At 39.8% G+C, this 19870-nt stretch overlaps 1 protein-coding gene across 1 annotated transcript in view; it reads left to right on the top strand.

Moving 5' to 3' along the window:
- Frk (fyn related Src family tyrosine kinase) overlaps positions 1–19870 on the top strand; it is a 100151-nt gene that overhangs the window by 41013 nt on the left and 39268 nt on the right. Inside the window, exon 2 of the mRNA XM_028874821.2 lies at positions 6240–6361. Within this exon, the coding sequence (XP_028730654.1) occupies positions 6240–6361 (122 nt within the window). The remainder of the gene's footprint in view (positions 1–6239; positions 6362–19870) is intronic.

The raw sequence follows: 19870 nt of genomic DNA, 5'->3' as shown, positions 1-19870 counted from the left end.
TCTCTGTTAGACTTTTCAGAGCAGTGTATTTCTTTGTGGATGTGTGGAATATTACTTTCTGAAAGTGTCGTACCACTTAGTTTCCAAGTTCCCCTCCAAAATGTGTATCTGAGTGTTGTTGTATTCCCTGTACTTTCTCCCCAGATGAATTGTGTGAGGAGTCATGCGCTCTTGTAACCACTGAGGAAGTGGGTTCAGGTTATAACCAGGTTCTTTAACGAGCACTCACCTCCTCCGATGAGGAAACAGTTCAGTTCCTCCAAAATTCCCCTGTGGTGGGGACTGTCAGGGTGTGCAACAGCAACAAAAAATGCTTTATTAAGTGACCCAAGAATGAACTTCCTAGTTTCTAATGTGATTACAAGGGCTACCTCAGATACTGACCCTGAATGATGTCATCTGATCGACATTCTTACGTGTGGGCAGCCAATAGGCTCCTTTCAAAGGATGGAGAAGTCAGCCTTATTTTTCTATCTTCGTGTTCCTGTACAAAAGCCCTATTTTTTTTTCTGTTTAAGAAAAACGAGTTCAAATAGGAATCCATGGTCTAAGGCTAATTAACATCAGACCTGCACTGCCGATTGGATGCTAGCACGTAGGCATTTTATACTGCAGGCTATTTGACAAGCACAGAAGATTACATGAAAACACATTATCTAAAGTTCAGTGTTCAGAATCAACATGACTATAAATCCCATGTCAAAGTTCAATGCATCGATAGTTTTATCAAGTATTTAGTTAACAGCTTCAAAGGACATATGGCCAGTATTTGCCACCAGAGGTCTTTGAGGGTATTATATGTGGTCATTGGCCTAGGTAGGTCTTCAGTGACAAGTGACTTACCTAAAATAGACACGTAAATTAAAAATTGGCACACTAATGCGACTGACCTGGACCCTCTGCTTATATCTGACAGTTGTATAGCTTGGTCTTCTTTTGAGCGTCCTTACATTGGAAGCGGGGGCTGTCTCTGACTCTTTTGCTGGCTTTTGGGACCCCATTCCTCATACTGGGTCACCTTGCTCGGCTTTAATCCAAGGGGAGGTGCTTAGTCTGACTGCCACTTGATATGCCATGTTTTGTTGACATCCACGGGAGACCTGCTCTTTTCTGAACAGAAACAGAGAAGAAGTGGATTGGAGGGGGCAGAAGGGAGGTGGGGGGAACTGGGAGGCTGGGAGGGAGGGGAAACTGTGGTTGGGATGTAAAACAAATAAATAAAAACTTAAAAATCGGTGCCCAAATTTGTCATGCTTTGTGTCCAACCCGAGGCCCAGTTGCTGAATACTGTAGGGAAGTAAGTTGACGTGTAAATTTAGGTACAGCAGATGTAGGTGAGACAAGTTGGATGATGGCTGATAGCCATGTGCTGGAAGGCCTGAAATTCCATGTCAGTAGGCTGCTTTATTTCATAAACATCCTGAACAAGACAGCCAGCCGAATCAAAACAAAACCACCAACTTACCAACCAACAACTACAATAAACAACCTGGTCCATGTGGTGAGATGTCCCTGGTCCCATTTTCCGAGGCTGAATCCAGCGGTGTGAGCATGAGGAAGGGGCAGACAGGGGTTACCTATGATATTTTTGACAGTTGTGCTTGGCTCCTGCCTATGAGGAAGAAACAGAAATGATTAAGATTAAAGAGAAGAGATGGTGACCTACTGCCATGATCTGTGTGGGTCCAATTAGAGAAAGGTGTTGGTGGGGGCGGGGGCGGAGGGAGGAAAGGAAGGAATGAGCAACATAATCCCTTTGGGAATTACTTTCTTCCCTTGGCCGTGATCGTAACATGCGAGGGGGAGGAGAAGCAGGGGGAGCCGCCGCGCCCCCCCCGCCCCCCCGCGCCCCCTCCCCCCCCCGCGCCCCCCCCCCAGCCAAGGGGACATCGTATCCAGGAAGAGTTCATAGAAGGGGCAGGCCTAATTACCTGGAACAGGAACTTGACAGAGGCCTTCCCGGCAGTGTTGTTGAAACACAGATGCAGGTGAGTGATACAGAGATATAGAACCACAATAGCTCCAGGGTGCTCTAGGTCGAAGGCTTCTGTTTAGATATGATAAGTGACTAGATGTGGATGAGTGTGCCCTGCAAACTGTAGGTGTTCTCTAACAGTGCCATGAAGCCTCCTGAGCCACATGGGTACGGGACAGTAGTTGACTTTATTCATTATGTTATGTGTAATGATAGATGATGACAGCCGAGACATTCTAACCCCAACCAACTCCATTGGCATGTTGCTCTAACCTACTTTCCACGTAGGCAGTTTGCCAAGTCGACCTGGACTTTCCTTTTCTTGTTTGCGCATGACACATAGTTCCTCCTTCACCTCCAGGATCTGTCTGTGGTGTTTGGAGACCAGCTGCCTTAGCTTTTAGGGAGACAGAATAAGACAGTAGAGGTCAATGCTTTTCCACTTCACTCAGCATTTACCGAGTGGTGCTGCTCTTTAAACTGTAGGAGGAAATTATATGCATCTGTTTAGAATTATGAGTGACCTAGGTGCCTACTTTTTTTTTTACCAGTTTGGTTGCAGTGAAGACTCATAGAGGTCCACCTGCCTCTGCCTCTCGAGTGGTGGGATTAAAGGTTTAGGCCACCACCACCTGGTTATGTCTATCAGTTTTGATTGTCAACATTTTGAATCTTGTAGTGTACTCTTAAGTGACTTCTTTCAATTGTCTATATTTAAGTAGATGCTACATAGTTCTATAATTACATCTTATTAGAGACCTCCCCATTGTAGAGAGTACAGAGTGAAAACGGAGGGTCCTCTCTCATCATCTCTCATTAATCTCAGAGATGTCTACATATCTCCCTGGTTTTTACAATACAAACAAATATAACATTCCTATTGCTCTGAAGTTTCCCCTTTTCATCCAACAGTGGTCTCCAGATGTTCCGATGTCAGTGTGATAGACACCTGACAATTATTTGCAAAACACAGTTCAGGCTTTGGTCATATATGTCTTACTTCTACAACAGGGATTTATTTTCTCTGTTTTTCAAGGAAGCACTTATTTCTCCCAGTATCCAAATTATTATTGTTCTGTTCTTTTGGTTACTGTCAGTCAGTATCTCCTCTATGCCATGGTAATAAAAACAGTATTTTCATTAAGTGTCAATAAAGCATATGTGTTTGGATGCATGTGGTGTCATTTGCGCGATAACCCTTTCCACAGCTAATTGCCAGACTCTTGACTTATTTTCAGGTATCATGTACAGTTTTCTAATTTCTCCACTATTTCTACATATTCACAGTTATCAGATTTTGGGGTACATCAAATTCACCCAGAAGGTTTCTTATGTTCCTGATGGTTGGACCACATCCCTAGCATCTCTATTTGAGCAGGTCTGGAGTGAGGCCTGAGAGTTCCCATGCAAAGCTGATATACCTGCACTAGAGACCATGTTTTGGGGTCTGTAGACCTGCATGACTCTCTCTAGCACTTCACATGTCCTGTGATGTCTGGATCCTTTCTTGGTCCCCACTGTTCACTACCCAGAAGAACAGCAGCCTTGGAGAGGGTGCAAAAGGCTTTGATGTTTGTGTCCTTCCAGAAATGATGCCAGCAAGGTCTCTAAAAATCAGAGCCGATGACAGGAACAGTCCTGCCAGGAGCTTCAACCTCAAATGAAGGAAGAGTTTCTGCAGGTGCAAAGGGTGGGATGAGCTGTTGTCCCTGTGTTAGGCTGCTCGACAGCATCACATGCTCTGCAGGTCACAATCCACAGCAGGTGCGTCATCTTTGAGGATGAAGGATGCCATTGTAATGCCACTGCAAGCAGCAAATGGCTTTTTATTTATATTCTTCCCTTCCTGATGGGAGTGAAGCCAAGCAAAATTCTAAGTGTGACACAAACAGATAGATTCAGTCAAACAGTTAAATTGTATCTATGTAGGAAACAGAAGTCCAGAAATGCTGAGACGGAAGTTCTGAAAATTAGTGAATACGTTTCTCTACAAATGAAGATTGCCTTATCTTTAATCATTGGATTTACACAAGCTTCTTGCTTGTATGTATCTTGGGCAGAAGAAACACATCATTCATAGACAGACAAGTATCCCAAATACAAATGTAATGTATGCACATAAAACTTATATAATGGAGTATTTATGCATGAAAATAAAATATAGGAGATACCATAATTTTAAAAAATGTAACTTGTTACACAAATTGATGCATGATCAATGCTCTTTGAATCAGGAAAATGCACCAAGCTGATCAGTATATTTCATTTGTGTTGTTTCTTTGCTGGGAATGTATGGAAAATTTTCACCATTTCTGGAAATGCTTGGCTATTTAGCTATTCATTCTCAATAATCTCGTCCATATTTATAGATATGTGTACAGTTTTTGAAAATGTGCTTGCTTAAGTTTTATACAAATGATATCACAATGGTATAAATTGTTCTTCAGCTTCCTTTTGTGCCCTTATGATTTACTTAGTTTAACCTCTGTGTAAAATTCCACTTAATTCCTATAACCTGTAACTGTTCATTTTCTGTGATGGATATTCAGGTTCTTCCTCCCTCCCTCCCTCCTCCCTCCCTCCCTCCCTCCCTCCCTCCCTCCTCCCTCCCTCCCTCCCTCTCTTCCTCCCTTCCTTTCTTTCTTTCTTTCTTGTTTGGTGCTAGTGATCCATCCCAGGCTCTAGAGCATGCTAACCACGTGTTCTATCACTGAGCAACACTCCCTATACTTGTTTTCTGTGCCAATGCTAAAATTCTTCAGTGGATTTTCTTGTTGCATATTTTTTTGAACACATTAAACACAGAGTCAGGAAGTGAATCTGAGCTGCCTACAAATACCCAGCACCACCAGCTGGTGCCAGAATGGTCTCTGAATAGGTTCTATCAAATTATATTGCCACTATAATTGCGTAAACATTGTCTGACATTTTCCCCAACACTCAACAACATGAGGACCGTAAGTTTCCAGTTCTAAAATATGAATTTATACCTCATTGTGATTTTATATACAACACCTAGTTGTGGCACAGGCCCTGGCCATGATGCTTATTTTGATTAGTTTCTTGGGCTTCCTGTTTCTGTAAATTGTCCACATATAGCCTTTGCCAATTTTCTCCTGTTTTGTCTTTTATTGGTTAATGACCATCCCCCAGTACAATATGAATCCCACTCACATTTTGGTTATATATTTTGTAAATACTTTGTCAAAGGTTTGTGGGGTGTGTTTTTACTTTTACTTTATAGAAATTTTTGGAACTGAAGTTTAAGGTGTGTTGTAATAAATATTCAAAATATTATCAGGTTTCTCAATTAGTATTGCTTATTCATTCTTATAGATTTTTTTTGGGAGAGTGGTGGTGTTGTTCTGGCCCAGTATCCTCAAAAGGTTTTAAAATTCACCTTTTGTATTAGATATTTTTGCGTGAAATTATTGTATATTCTGGAGGCATATATACAATATTATACAATTCATATATATATATATATATAATATATATATATATATATATATGAATTCTTAATGGTTTCAATATCATTCACTGAATCATTCATCCTTAGCACTAACTTGTGTGTTTCAGTTTGAATTTTTACAATTGTATTTAGAATTACACTGACTGAGACACTGAAGATCTGTAATCTTGATTTGATCACACTCACAAGTTTGTGTGTTCAGTATCTGTCTCACAGTATCTATCTGTGAGTGTGTGTGTGTGTGTGTGTGTGTGTGTGTGTGTGTGCAAAGGCAGAGATGGGTGTAGTATAGAGAACATATTACCAAGCAATATGCTTACTGGTTAAAGTTTTCCTTATGATAATAAGTTTCTCAGAAGCATATGGAATAATTCCATATTGCCATGGGCTTTCGTAGTGATGGAGGTGGGGAAAAAGAATTAATGAATGGAGAAAGCATTTTTAATTGTTCTGACCTTAATGGTGGTAGAAATTTGATGGTGGTGGTGAGTGTAACACACAGCTCTTTGGCACCATGCTTATACAAGCATAAGATCTCAAAAAGACTTAAGGGTGAGGAAGAGTATGGAGCAGACATCAATCAGATTTCTGCATTGTACTTTCATTTTAGGAGTCCTGGAGTGGGTTATTGATGCCTGAAAAGTCATCTCAAGTATCAAAAGTTACCCTCTACATGTATGACGATTTTACTGTAGCAATATCAAATTTTTCTGGTGTTGCAATGTTCTCTTCTTGTTCTTTTTAACATGACTCTGATTGGTTAATTGGGGCTAACGTCTCTTTCCTTTTCAGGTGGTTCTTTGGAGCAATCAAAAGAGCAGATGCAGAAAAGCAGCTACTGTATGCGGAAAACCAGACGGGCGCCTTTCTAATCAGAGAGAGTGAAAGCCAGAAGGGGGACTTTTCCCTCTCAGGTAAGGCATTGCTCTGTGGGGGTGGAGAGGGAGTTTGAAAGTTTGCAGTCAGGAGCTTGCTGTGTGTACCTGAGTATGCTAATGATAAAGTTTCCCCAATTTCTTTTATTCACAATTTCACCAAAATTAAACCTTCTGAACTGCTCAGGAGTAACAAAAAATACATAAAACCCCTACAGCTGGAAATTTCTACAAACAATTCCCCGTATATGAACTATAGATAAGAAATGAAAAGCCCAGATATCACGTGGTTGGGGTTTGCATTACCTAGTATCTTTTTGGAGAAATGTTTAAAAAGAAGCAAAATTCGTACTATTATCAAAACCAGTCTTGTGAAAATTCAATTTCTCTTTCCCTTTCCTCCTCTTTCTATGTTTTCACTTTCTTTATCTAAGAAGGGAAAATAAAAATAAAAAACATTGAATGAAAATTCATTTAGTCAACCTACTAGATGCATAGTTTTGTCAAACACAGGTTTTTCAGTTCAATACAAAATGCATTGCTGGGCTGTCCTAAGAGAACGGAAGCCTGGGGGACTTGAGAGGCATCTACAGAGCTGTAGACTTGAATGTCTGCTTTCACAAGGCTATGGTCCAGGCCAGATGCAACAATGCAGAATATCTCTGCTTAGAGTTCCCATACCAACCTACCTCTAAGTGTGAAACTTTCTCTCTCTTGTCTTGTCTAGATCTCTATATGTTAAACACACACACACACACACACACACACACACACACACACACACACACAGTTATTATCCTTTTAAGCATGTATTCTGTTTTTTTTTTTTTTTACTAGATAAAACATGTTTTTTTTGGGGGGTTAGATTTTGCTTCTCTTCATTTCTTTTTCTTGGTTTATGTTAATCAAGATCTTGGGTATTTCATGATGTCTTCTTGGCTCATTAGAAGTTGTGTTGACCTTCACCACACCACCTTTTAAGAATTCAGGCAGGAACTCTGGCCAGGTTGCGCAAATGTGACACCCTTGATCCTTCCACAAACTCATGGGAAGTTTGGGAAGATGGGTTGGTACTAGGAGGAATCAAGGGCAATGATGCAAGTGATGCAGACACAGGTTTATGGTGGGTCTGTACTCCTGACTATTGTGGTACCGAGTTTACATGGTATTTGAGAATTAAATGAACACGACCTCATCCCTGCTCAGCTCCATGGATAAGAGGATGAAAATGCTGTTCTGATTTTCATTCTTGAGTTGTGTCTAAGTATAATGATCCTAGATTTTTAAGATGTTGCTGACACTCATGGTGGTAATAAGATTATTGGATATTGGGGTTGATCATTTGGAAGAGATCCCCTGCTTCTAAATGATTGAAGTAAACACCAATATTTTATACAAGAGCTTTACTCCTGGTTATGAAACAAATATATATAAACAGAAATATTTCTAAAAGAATGATCTTGAACATTACTTACTAGAGATATATTTTCAATGCTGAAATTTCTTCCTACTAGCTTCTTTCTATAATGGCCTACATTTATTTATGTATATATATTTATACACATACACTTCCATACACAGGAAATAAAACAGAGATGATCTGGTAATCATGAAATATATACCTATATGTATCTATATTTGTAACACTAACATGTATGTGTATAATAAACATATGGACATGCATAATCACATATGTATGATTGTGAAGCCAGTCTCCATTTCTCTTATCTATTATTTGCAGTATCCTGTGAATGTTCCTACATGCCCTTAGTGTTTATTCTGCACTACCATTTCAGAAGGTACATAACTTTACATTTGTATGAGGGAATCATCACTTTATTTGACTTGTTTCATATTCCATACATTGTTGTTTTCAATTATTTTTCTATTATAAAAATGATGCACTGGGAGTCTCTGTAGATAAATATTTGAATATTTCCATGAGAATACTATTTTCACAAGAGGAAAATCAAATCCTTTTGAAATCTAGATACTTAATAAAAAGAGCTATAAAAGCATTCCTTGTTTAATGTATCTATATTTGTTTATTTGCCTTTATCATTATTTATATATCCAGTTTGGCTGCAGTGGTTTATTAAAAGCTAGATGAAATGTTTCAGATTAGCATACAATCTAGAAGAATATTACCACGGGGAAAGCAAAGTGTAAGTAGAGTCACCTGACTCACACATATTTTGGAGGCTACAGTGACTATTCAGAACATTCTATATGAGTATTATGGAACAAAAAACAGCTTGACAGGCTTAGGAGACAATTACAAGGATATTGGCTGCCGTGAGCTGTGAATACTCCTGAGCTTGCTTATGGACTTGGGAAGCACTGTAGAACTGTTTTGGAGACCAGCAAATCATTATAGCTTCTTTTTTTTCAATGAAGTCAAACAATTTAGAGTCTTTCAAACAAATTATCTGATTGCTGGGTATTCACAGGGGATAAAGTAAATGCATCTGATTATGTTTTGCTGAAAGGGAAATTCTCTTATTAGTCAGAGGGAAGACTATGCAATGGGAAATGGCAAGGAAAAAGGCTCCAGTCGATCCACATAAGACAAACAAACAATCCGATTGCTGACAGTTGATTATCACTAAGGAGTGTCAGATGTACCACTCATAGATTTATTTCCTAGTGCACTTGTCTTCTTAATCAGTCAGAATTGATGGTCTTCAGTTTTGCTGACTGCTGTGCCATTAAAGGAAGGCAAACGATATCCCTTTTCTATCTTTGTCTCTCCCATATGACTTTTCTTTACAAGCATTGTCTTTATTCCTCGGGCAGCAATGGCTTGCAGCTGTCAGAGAAGAGCTTCATGACAGAGCATGATTTATGGAGGCTGGGGCAGCTCTGGGAAGCAGTGGTCCAAGGTTGGGATGGGTGCTAATTGGGTTGTTGTGATCTACGCGTGGTTGTCGGATCTTGTGAGGTCTGAGGAGATCAGAAAAGAGACTTAGGGCATGACACCTCTCATAAAGTTGAGACACTAATTAGCTATGAATTACAGCAGCGCTTTTGGATATTACATATTATATGTGGTAGCCAGAGAATCTGTCTTCATTAGACACATGACAGGTAGTTTTAGTGGCTCTATTGTTATTTGTCATTGGTGGTGAATTGTTTTTCTGAAGAAAAATATAGAATTTGGACTGCATGTCAACTGGTTTGGCTATTTCTCCACATCAATCAATTACTTAAAAGGAAATTGTTATTGCTATTACCATTAATATTAATTTGATGTTTGGTGTCTTATAAAGCATTTGTAGTCTTGTTTGATGTGCTCTTTAAAGGATGTGTGCTTCGAGGGCTAACACTCACTGCAGATAGGTTTTTTTAGAAGAGATTCTGCACTGCACATTGTAGTTTTGCTTTTGGAATCTGTGTATAATAACCTACAGGGTAGCAGCAGACTATCAGACTCATGGTTTTTAAAATTCTTTCAAGAGTAAATAGTAATAGATTGAAGGCATAAGGCAAACAAGGTAATCGGAGGCTGTTATTTATTTTTTCCTTCTTTATTATTTATGATGTTACCAATTATGCTTTTGCTTCTTTCTTTGAAGGGCACATTGATAGTGCACACTAAGTTCCAGATTCTCTGCTAGGTAGATGACAGCAGAGCTCAGCAAGGAGTCATCCTTGAATTCAATCTAGAGGAGGACTGTAATATAGTTGTCCCATGAGAAAAGAGGGTGCAGAGGCTGAGTCACCCAGAGAAAGTCAGGGAAAACAGAGGCTGCCCTGGTGCTCTGTATCAGTTTGTGTTACAAGATGATGGTGTCCAAAAGACTATTCCTACCAGACGCCAGAGCTGTATTTTTAGATTGTAGGAAGGGTGAATAGTACAGGTGTGTGTGTGTGTGTGTGTGTGTGTGTGTGTGTGTGTGTGTGTGTGTGTGTTGTAGAGATGGCCTTATGTTGTTCAGGGTCATGTATCCATGCTGAGAGCTTTTGGACTTTATAGAGAGATGTTTTAGGTAGAATTTGGTGAGATGCGTGAGTGATGTTTATAATAGACAGCAGTCTGGGGAGAGGAAAGAGAGATGAACACAGGGGCACCATTTGCTGCTATCCGAAGTCACAGGTGGAAGGCCAGCCATGCCCATTAGCAATCTACAGATGTGGGTCACATGCCCTAGACTCAGTGGACTGCACGGACCTAACAACAAACTCCCCATTTTCTTCTTCTTTTTTGTAGGGTGAGTAGAGGAGTAGACATAGAAGTAGGGATTAAAAAAATCCTTTGGTATTAAGTAGTCTGATTTAGTGTCAATTATTTCCAGGGTTGTTTAAAAAAAAATTCCAGAACTTATGAGCTTCACACGCTATTGAATATCAGTTCTTCTTGGCTTAGAGGAGGTAACCATGGGACCATAGGAAGCTGAGTTAAAGGGTATCCCATTTTGATCTTGAGTCTTGCCCAGTGGGATCTTTATGATGTAATCTAGAAAGGACTCTTAAGTAGTCCTTTCTCTCCACAAATACCAACCTGAACCAGGACAGCTTGGAAAACTAGAAAGAAGGTTATGGGTTTATCTGAAGATGAGCTGGTGGTTGATCAGACATGGAATGAAAGAGGATAAAGAGTGCCTGTCTGATTTCTGGTATGCTAAGTGAACTCTGTAGTCGTATTGGTGGTCTCCATCTGCGCTTAGTGTTTGTAGGTTCTTGGTATTCTGTTCGAAGGATTGAAGAAGCACACACAGAAAGCAGAATAGCCAAGGATTTCATTCAGAAGCAAAGAGAATTTACAGAGTTGATGTTCTGCAAGGGAGCTGCAGGTCCCGAGCAAAAAGTCTGGTCACTGCCTGGAGCTTCCTTTTGTAGGTCTGGGAAGAGGAGTTGGTTGCTAGGGGCAGAGTGTAGGTATTTGTATTTTGATTGGTAGGTTTGGTTTATGTAAGCCTTTGTTTATCAAGTATCTTTTTTCCCCACCATGCATCTGACCATAAGGATATGTGTGTTCATGTATGCCCAGTCATGCTTAGGGTTTAAGCAAATCATGGATTTTCACTGAGTTCACTCCGAGGACACAGCTTGCCTTCCTGCTCATATATCTCAAACACAGGCTATGCTTCAGGATTGGCCATGAAAGGAGAATTACTAAAGATTTATAGGCGGCTATAGATTGGAGTGATCAGTTGCTCTGTTTGAAAAGCAGTGTGCTTGAAGCTTGGTGCAGGTGTCAGCCCCAAGTTTCTAAGTAATGTGTTGGGAAAAGGGCTGTGTGAGCAGCAGAGTTCTGGTTTGCCAAACTAACCCTATGCTTCCTGATCTAGGAAGGCTGATTTGTAGGAAGAAAGTGGAGAGAAGGAGGATTACCTCAGAGGTGTTAGGGACAATTTTGGGTGAACTTAGTAAAAACCATTGTCTTTTTAAAATTTTGCATTTTTATTTTATGTGTAGGTGTGTTTTTTTTTTCTGAATGTTTGCTTGTGAACCACTTGTGTGTCTGATGACTGAGGTCAGAAGAGGGCATTGGATCCTTTGGGACTGGAGTTGCAAACAGCTGAGAGCTGTCTTGTGTATGCTGGGTCTTCTGGAAGAGCAGACAGTGCTCTTACCCAGTGAGCCATCTCTCCAGCTCACAGGATCTCTTTTTTTGAGTTGCTTATTTAAAACACTAAGCCATTTTAATTGAGTAAAGAATAACTGAGAAGTTTTCAAAACCAGAAGTATTTCAGACCTTTTTTAAAAACCAACTTTGAGTAGCACATTTTTCTTTCTTTTTTTTCTTTTTCTTTTTTTTTTTTTTTTTCAACAGGTTTTTTGTGTAGCTTTATTTTGAACTCATTGTAAGCTGCTCGACTCAGAGATCCCTGCCTTGCTCTGTCTGATTAAAGCGTTGCAAGCCAGCAAGTAGCACATTTTTCTATGATAAAATGTCATTCTTCTGCCCATGTAGATTCCATGGAGTATGCAGGCATTACTTATGGTTATTTATGGTTGCTGTGAAGCCTTTTCATGAGACTATAAGATATAGTTCTCTAGTAAAAATACATACCTATTTAAATACATACATACACATATCTACACACACAGACATCTACACACACACACACACACACACACACACACACACACACACACACACACACGAATTCTTAGAACCAAATAGTTTTATCCTTCAAAATATTTGTTACCATTACTAGAAGTATCTCATAAATGCAAAACTGCCTTTGCAAGAAGAATATCACCTCATGTATGTTTGTTGAGAGCAATGTCCACATGTGGAAGAGGCCAGCATGATGTGAAGTGACTTCCTGAATACTATAAGGGAGGATTAATCTGAGTGATGCTATAGAAATCTAATATACTAAGTATTTACACATGCCTTATAAATTAATGTTAAAGACAATCGAAAGAGAATTAGGACAATAGCAGTCCCCTTGAAAATGATGTGTATCCTTTCATGTTGACCTTGTATGTGTCATTCATGTTGACCTTGTGTGTATCATTCACATTGACCTTGTGTGTATCCTTCATGTTGACCTTGTGTGTATCATTCACATTGATCTTGTGTGCATCCTTCATGTTGACCTTGTGTGTATCATTCACATTGGCCTTGTGTGTGCATCCTTCATGTTGACCTTGTGTGTATCATTCACATTATTGTGTATCTTCATTGTGTGTATCCTTCATGTTGACCTTGTGTGTATTATTCACATTGACTGCATGTGTATCATTTACATTTACCTTGTCTTTATCTTTCCTGATGACCTTGTGTGTGTCCTTCATGTTGACCCTGTGTGTGTCCTTCATGGTGAATTTATGTAGGTAAAGGCATACTTATTTATGAGCAGCCTTCTTATTAGGTGTAAAAATGTGCTTTTCCCAGTGCATTGCAAAGGGCAGAGGAACTTTGTTGTTGCTTCTGTTTCATGATTCTTCTGTCCCTCCACGTTTTCCCAATAGTTTGTGTCAGTAGACACTCGAGCACTCTCTTTTTCATGCCGTAGTCTCTTGAACAAAGAGAAACAAGGCCAGCAACACTTCCTTAAACCAGCAAGCCTGGGCCTTGTAAGATTACAGATAATCTTCTTGTCTTTTATGTTTTAGATTACTTTTGAAGCATGGTTTCATACCTGAACAGGTCAGATTTTTCAAGTAATACAGCTATGGTAGAAGAGAAAAATGGAAGACGTCATTCCTTCGTGTGACCCCTGCCTTGCATCCCACCCTGCCAGGTCCAGAGTCTAGACTCAAACACACTTCACACATCCTGCTCAGCCACTGTTATTACTCCCAAACTCTTCAGATATGCTGAGTCATTCGAGGCTGACTCTTGCCCCATGGCAAAGGGCTCTGTGTTTCATTAGCAGTTTCCTGAGTCATCTATTCATTCTTTATTTAAAATTAATGTGGACCTTGTGGCCACTAGAGTTTGTCATTAATTCTGTTACTGTTAACCATGAATGTAAATACAATTGTATATCCCAAGCATGAACAAGTATTAAACGACTTGGAAAAAAAATTGTTCCTTGAATTTATTAAGCAATGAAACTTCTATGGATTCTGGTAGCATTTGATACTGGTTAAAGATGTTTTGCTTTTTAAAAAGTGCACACACTGCAGAAAGAGAATCTTCTGTTAATAACTCCACTATCTCATATAGAATGTATTAAATTTTAAACATGTTGGTGCCATCTCAGAAAATGCCTTTTAATTAAAGTCGTAATTTAGTTGTGTTCAGCTTAATTGCAAATATCATTGACTGTAATAGCTAGTGACTTTTCTGTGAGTTATGGTTTATGCTGCCTTTTCCTAATGTTACTACTGATAAGTTGTGTTTCCAATGTTTTAAATACTCTATAAAGTTAAGTTAACATTTTATTATGCAGCTCATGGATCTGTGCTTGTGTGGGTGTGCACACACATGCAGATGCACAGGCAAAGCACCCTCCTTCTCTCTCGAGTGCTGACCCCTGGAGGAAGCTCTTACGGAAACTCATTCTAGTGTTTCAGGATGCTACAGTATTCATTACAGGACTTTTTATTTTTTTCTTTTTCTGCTTTTCCGTGAAGCCATGAGGTGGATTCCTTGAAGTCTTCTTGTTTTGAATAACCTGACATGTTTATTTAAAAGACTCTCCATGTTGTCATTTTGAGCTACTTGAAGGAAAGCATAAGAAGTGATCCACATTATTGCTCTTTGAGTGGAACACTACAAGAATCAACTTCCATTATTAAATAAGTAGAAACTGATGTTTTATGGAGGCCAGTGAATTTGATGTTTTTGTAGTTCATGATACAATGAACTCCTTTGCTTTAAAATTTTTATTTCTGGAAAGTTATATTGTTCCTTTATTATATTTTGTCTCATGTTGCCTTCACAAGTTGGTAGTGGCTAGCTAATAGTTTCTGTAGGAAGCACCGTCCTACTTTCTATTCATCTACTCTGGAACACATTAAGAGTGACAGAATCTTAGCAGCCCTGTAAACGCTGTCCATTCATAGTGACTTGTTAGAGTCACTATGTTAGAGACATCCCACCCACCGCTTCTTATGGGAGTGTAGATGAGTTGATATGTAAGTGGCTGTCGATGAGGGCAAGGCAGAGGGAAGATGGAAGGATTCCTTGACCTGTGCTCAGCGTGTACCCTTGCCTTAGAGAGGAAAGACATTGGATTGCAAAGACCAGGCAGCTGCTGCTCTCCCGTGTGGCAGCAGCTCCATGACCCTGGAGTTGCCATTTCCTCATTTCCCATGTCTGAGTAGGACAGCACCTTCCTTCCCAGAAAACATGACTCCAGTTCAAGACAGGTAAATGACAATAGCGTAGTGCACGTCTGGTTCAATGTTAACCACTGGTCATCACCATCATAGTCGGTTTAAGTGGTTTTAAACCATAAAACATTTATTTCTCACTGTTCTTGTGGCTGGGGAATGTGATATAAAGGTGCTGGGATATTTAGTGTCTAGGAAAGGCGATTTTCCTGCTTTACAGATGGCTGCCTTATGTGACAGAGATAAGGCCCTTAGTTCTTACCACAGCACTTAAAGGACTCCATATTCACGAGTTCCTGTAATTATCTCCCAAAGGCCTCACCTTCAAATCCATCATTTGGGGAATTAGAGCCTCAAGGTATAATTTTTTTTTTTTTTTTGATTTGGAACAGGCAAACCTTCTGGTCATATCTGTAGCAATGTATTGAATTACATTTCTTTTTAATTTAACTTTTCATTAGTTTTTGAGAGTTTCATACATGTTTTGATCCTATTCACCCATCCCCCAGCTCCTCTTATTGCTAGTGTTCATGCCAGTGAGGTAGAGACTCACCTACCTAGTCAAGTGAGGGTTGAAGTCTTCTCCTTTGGCATGCATTTAGAGGCTGGGTGCTCTGCTGCATATGGAGGAATTGTGCACTCATCTAATGGAAAGAGGAGGGCAGATGGTGTCTCTGTTGTTTTTGCCTGGATTTCAGATTGTTTTATTCACTCAGTACCAACAGTTGCTTAAGATTCTGGCTACTTAGGAAAGAATTTCCCAACTTATGTTCTAAAATGTGATTAGCCAACATTCTTATATTGAGCACAGTCAGCATTTAGGTGTATTTAAATCGCCCCGTATTATTTCCCTCTGTACTGGATAGACAAATTGTATTTAAAAACTTCATAGAACACCAAACCAGGATAATGCCAAACTGTACTCTAAATATTTGTTCCTAGGCCCACAGATAAGTAGTGGCCCTTGTCAAGGAAACTTCTCTTTGCAACAGATGGAGACCATTACAGAAAACCATAACCAATCAAAATGTGGAGTTGTATAGCCCGGTCCCAATGGAGACATCTATAAAACAACGCCAGCACCCAAGGCATCAGGAGCATTCACTGCATAAGATGGGGTGGAGTGCCTGGAAGAGCCAGAGGCTCAGGGAGTTTGATGTGAGATGGTGTCTCCTAGGAATGTCAGGAGCTGCACCCATAAAGCTTCACCAAGATGACTGCCTAGACAGGGGCTGAGGAAGGACAGTAGCAATAGACATGCCCAAGTGGAGGGGGGAAGACCACGAGGTCTCAACCCTATACAAAGTACTATTGACAGGTAAGGAATTGGACAACATAGTCTTCCTCAGGGAAGAGCACACTAACTGGTTGTCCAGTTCCAAAAGGTACTGAAATTGTACATACAATAGCTTTATACAGACCAAGCAGGTTGTATTTAGGAACACATATGGATATATGTAAGCATATATGTGTATAACAACTATTAATGAAAAAAGAGGCCATGAATTCAAAATTGAGCAGGAAAGAATATATGGGAGGGTTTGGATAGAGGAAAGGGAAGGGAAAAATGATATAATAATACTGTAATCTCAAAATAAAAGAAAAAATTCAAAAAAAGAGAAAGATAATAAGTATGCAGTAAAATGATTTCAAATAAAAATGAGTGCCCTTGGGGAAGGGGATCTCTGGCAACAAAAATTAAACTTTTTCAGTGTAAAGATTTTCAAATTTCTTAGTCACAGAATAATTTCTTTTTATGTAAAACAGAGTTCAAGAAGAAAAGTAGTAGCTTGTGAGATGGTGAGCAAGGGTATAAAGATATCGAGGCAATACTTACTAAAAGGAATGGATGAAAAATCTGAACACATTGGATTTGAACTACTAGGATACAAGAAAGCAAAAGTTCTGTGCAACCAGGCACAGGAAGCACCAGGAAAGGATGACAGACGATGCTAGGCAGAAAATTGTCCCCCGTGGATAGCATTTGGTGGCTTAAATCGTCTCCTTGAAGGGCTCAGTGGACAGAGAAGGAAGCAGATGGAGGGTGTGAGGACGCACATCCCATGAAAGCAGGCGCATCCCCGAAAGTCGTTAGATTAAATGGAAGTGTTAGGTTAAATGAAACAACAGTAAGTGGGTAACAGAAGAAAAAGTTCCCTAGCATTTAACACCCCACCTCACCCCCAACCCCCAAAAAATAACAGCCTTGCCCTTCAGGAAGAAATGACTCAGCATTACATGTAAAATAAGTGAAAACATCTCTCTCTCTCTCTCTATGAATATCTTTTCCAAAGTACTTTGATATTAAAAATAAACGGTAAGAAATTTTCACATGAACCCAGGAAAAAAGTCATTTCAAAAGATTAAAAAAATCAGAATTCCCTTTTATACCATTAAATATGGAAAAGATCACTATAAAGGTAAAAATTCTGATTTTTTCAAAGCATGCCCTTTTTAGCCCAATTTTATCAATAAAGTTGATAAATTGCATAGTTTTGCCTCTTGTTCTCCAGCTGTTGACATTGAAGCAGTCACCTCCTCTTCCCCGATGTCTGTCCATCTGTCTGTGTGCATCTGTTCCTTCTTCCTTTAGCTATAGGACTCCTTCACATATTACCATATTACCCTTTTCTGCAGGCTTAAGGTTAAACTCTGGGGTTTTCAGTGATGGAAGGACATCGGTGATGGAGTGCACACTCAAGTATCTTCAAATGTTTCCTTAAGTTTTTTGTTTCCTGTTCATACAACAGAGCATTAAGCATTTTACTGCATTATTGAATCTTTTCTAGAACCCGGAAGAGACATTCAATAGCGCCCCCCAGAATCACACACAATCTAGTTTTATCTTGCCATTTTAGTCTTTCATGGCTTCACCTGAAAAATAATCTCCCACTTGATTTTTTTCAATATTACTATTTTTTATTTTTACTTTTAAATGGGCATACACAATATCAGCTTTCATCCTATCATTTTCATTTTTATTTATGTACATTGGTGTTTCGCCAGCATGTGTGTCTCTGTGAGGGAGTTGGCTCCCTGGGAACTGGAGTTGCAGACAGTTGTGAGTGGCCATGTGGGTGCTGGGAATTAAACCCAGGTCCTCTGGGACAACAGCCAGTGCTCTTAAATATTGAGCCATCTCTCCAGCCCTATTCTAGCATTTTAAAACCAAGTTTGGTTTTGTCGAGTCTCACCCCCTGTTCCTCATCTCACCAATTCATAGTGCTTTTCCAGCTCTTCCTCTTCATCTCTCTGTCTTCACGTGTGTCTCGGCTTTGCCATCTCCTCCTTTTCCTTCCACCTCTCCCCGCCTCTGTAGCGTCCCCTCCCATGTCACAGCCTGTGTTCACACCCCACTATGCACAATGAATGTGGGCACTCCATGTCAGAGTCTGCCTGTGAGCAAGAACGTGTGATTTTTGTGCTTCTGAGGTGACTCACCTTGCCAAATAGAATGCTTTACAGATCCGTCCACGTTTCTCCAAATTTCATTTTTTCTTTACAGCTGAACAAAATTCCATTGCTATACACTGCGGTTTCATTCTCCACTCGTCGGTTTAGGGATGTCTGGGCTGGTTCTGTTTCCTTGCTAGTGTGAATAATGCTGCAATAAGCATGGAGGTACAGAGTATCTCTGTGGCAGAACTGAGTCCTTTGAGTGGCCTGGAGTGGTATAGCTGTGTCATAGAGGAGTTCTACTTTTCATTTTTCGACAGACCTCCACGCCGATTCCCATCATAGCTGTACTAGGTCAGACTCCCAGCAGCAGTGAATAAGGGTTTAAGTCCTCACCAGCGTAGGCTGCTGTCTCTTTTCTGGATCATACCCATTCTGACAAGGCTGGGGTGGAATCTCACGGTAGTTTGGGTTTGCACTTCTCTGATGGATAAGGATGCCGTGAACTTTTGAAAGTCCTTATAGTTCTAGGGCAACCTGTCATATGACCTTAAAATTATCCTGTGCTTCCTGTTAGAGTTACACCATCTGCTGCAATTAAACTTTCTAGTCTGGTCTTCACAATGTTTGTTTTTACTTTCTTTGAACAAAGCACATAGGACTAGGTAGATAGATCTCTGTGAGTTTGAGCCACAGTGAGTCCTAGGACAGCCAGGGTTATGTAGAGAGTCTCTGTCTTAAAAGAAAAAAACAAACAAAACAAAATAAAAAACAAACAAAAACAACAAAAAACCTAAAACAAAAGTTATTTTTCTGTTCAGGTACTATCCATTCCTAAGGACTTACTTACTTTTAAAATACATATCATTCTCCTTAAACCAAGAATGGAAAAACGATTTCTTCAATCTACTTTTGAACCCTCAAAAAAGAAAATACAGTTCTGTATATTTTTTATCCATTACCACTTGAATAACTAACAAAGATATTTCATCGTGCGTATTATAAATGTGGCCGTGCTGAGTTCAGTATGGCCTGTACTTGTGAATAGCAAGAGCAAATTAAAACTAACAGTCTCCTTAGTTTGGAGGCCCACATCTCATTGTAAACTTAAAGATCTCATGTTGGTGAAAAGTTGGAGGGTTAAAGTTTTGAGCAGTGAAGGGAAGGATGAGGTGAGGGAAGAGAGGTGAAGGGAAGGATGAGGTGAGGGAAGAGAGGTGAGGGAAGAGAGGTGAGGGAAGGATGAGCAGCCAGAGCTGAGATGACAGCCACAGGCTGGACAGTTACTCCTTCATCCTGTATGCAGCCTGTGAATGAGAACCCCTCGTTAGAAAGAAAAAAGAAAGAAAAGAAAAAGGGAAAGAAAGAAATGAAACTCCCAAACTCTGAAAGCTTCCTCAGCTCCCCTCTGAA

Source organism: Peromyscus leucopus, chromosome 8a (assembly GCF_004664715.2).
Source record: "Peromyscus leucopus breed LL Stock chromosome 8a, UCI_PerLeu_2.1, whole genome shotgun sequence".
NCBI classification, from domain to species: domain Eukaryota; kingdom Metazoa; phylum Chordata; class Mammalia; order Rodentia; family Cricetidae; genus Peromyscus; species Peromyscus leucopus.
This window is presented reverse-complemented; position numbering and strand designations above follow the sequence as displayed.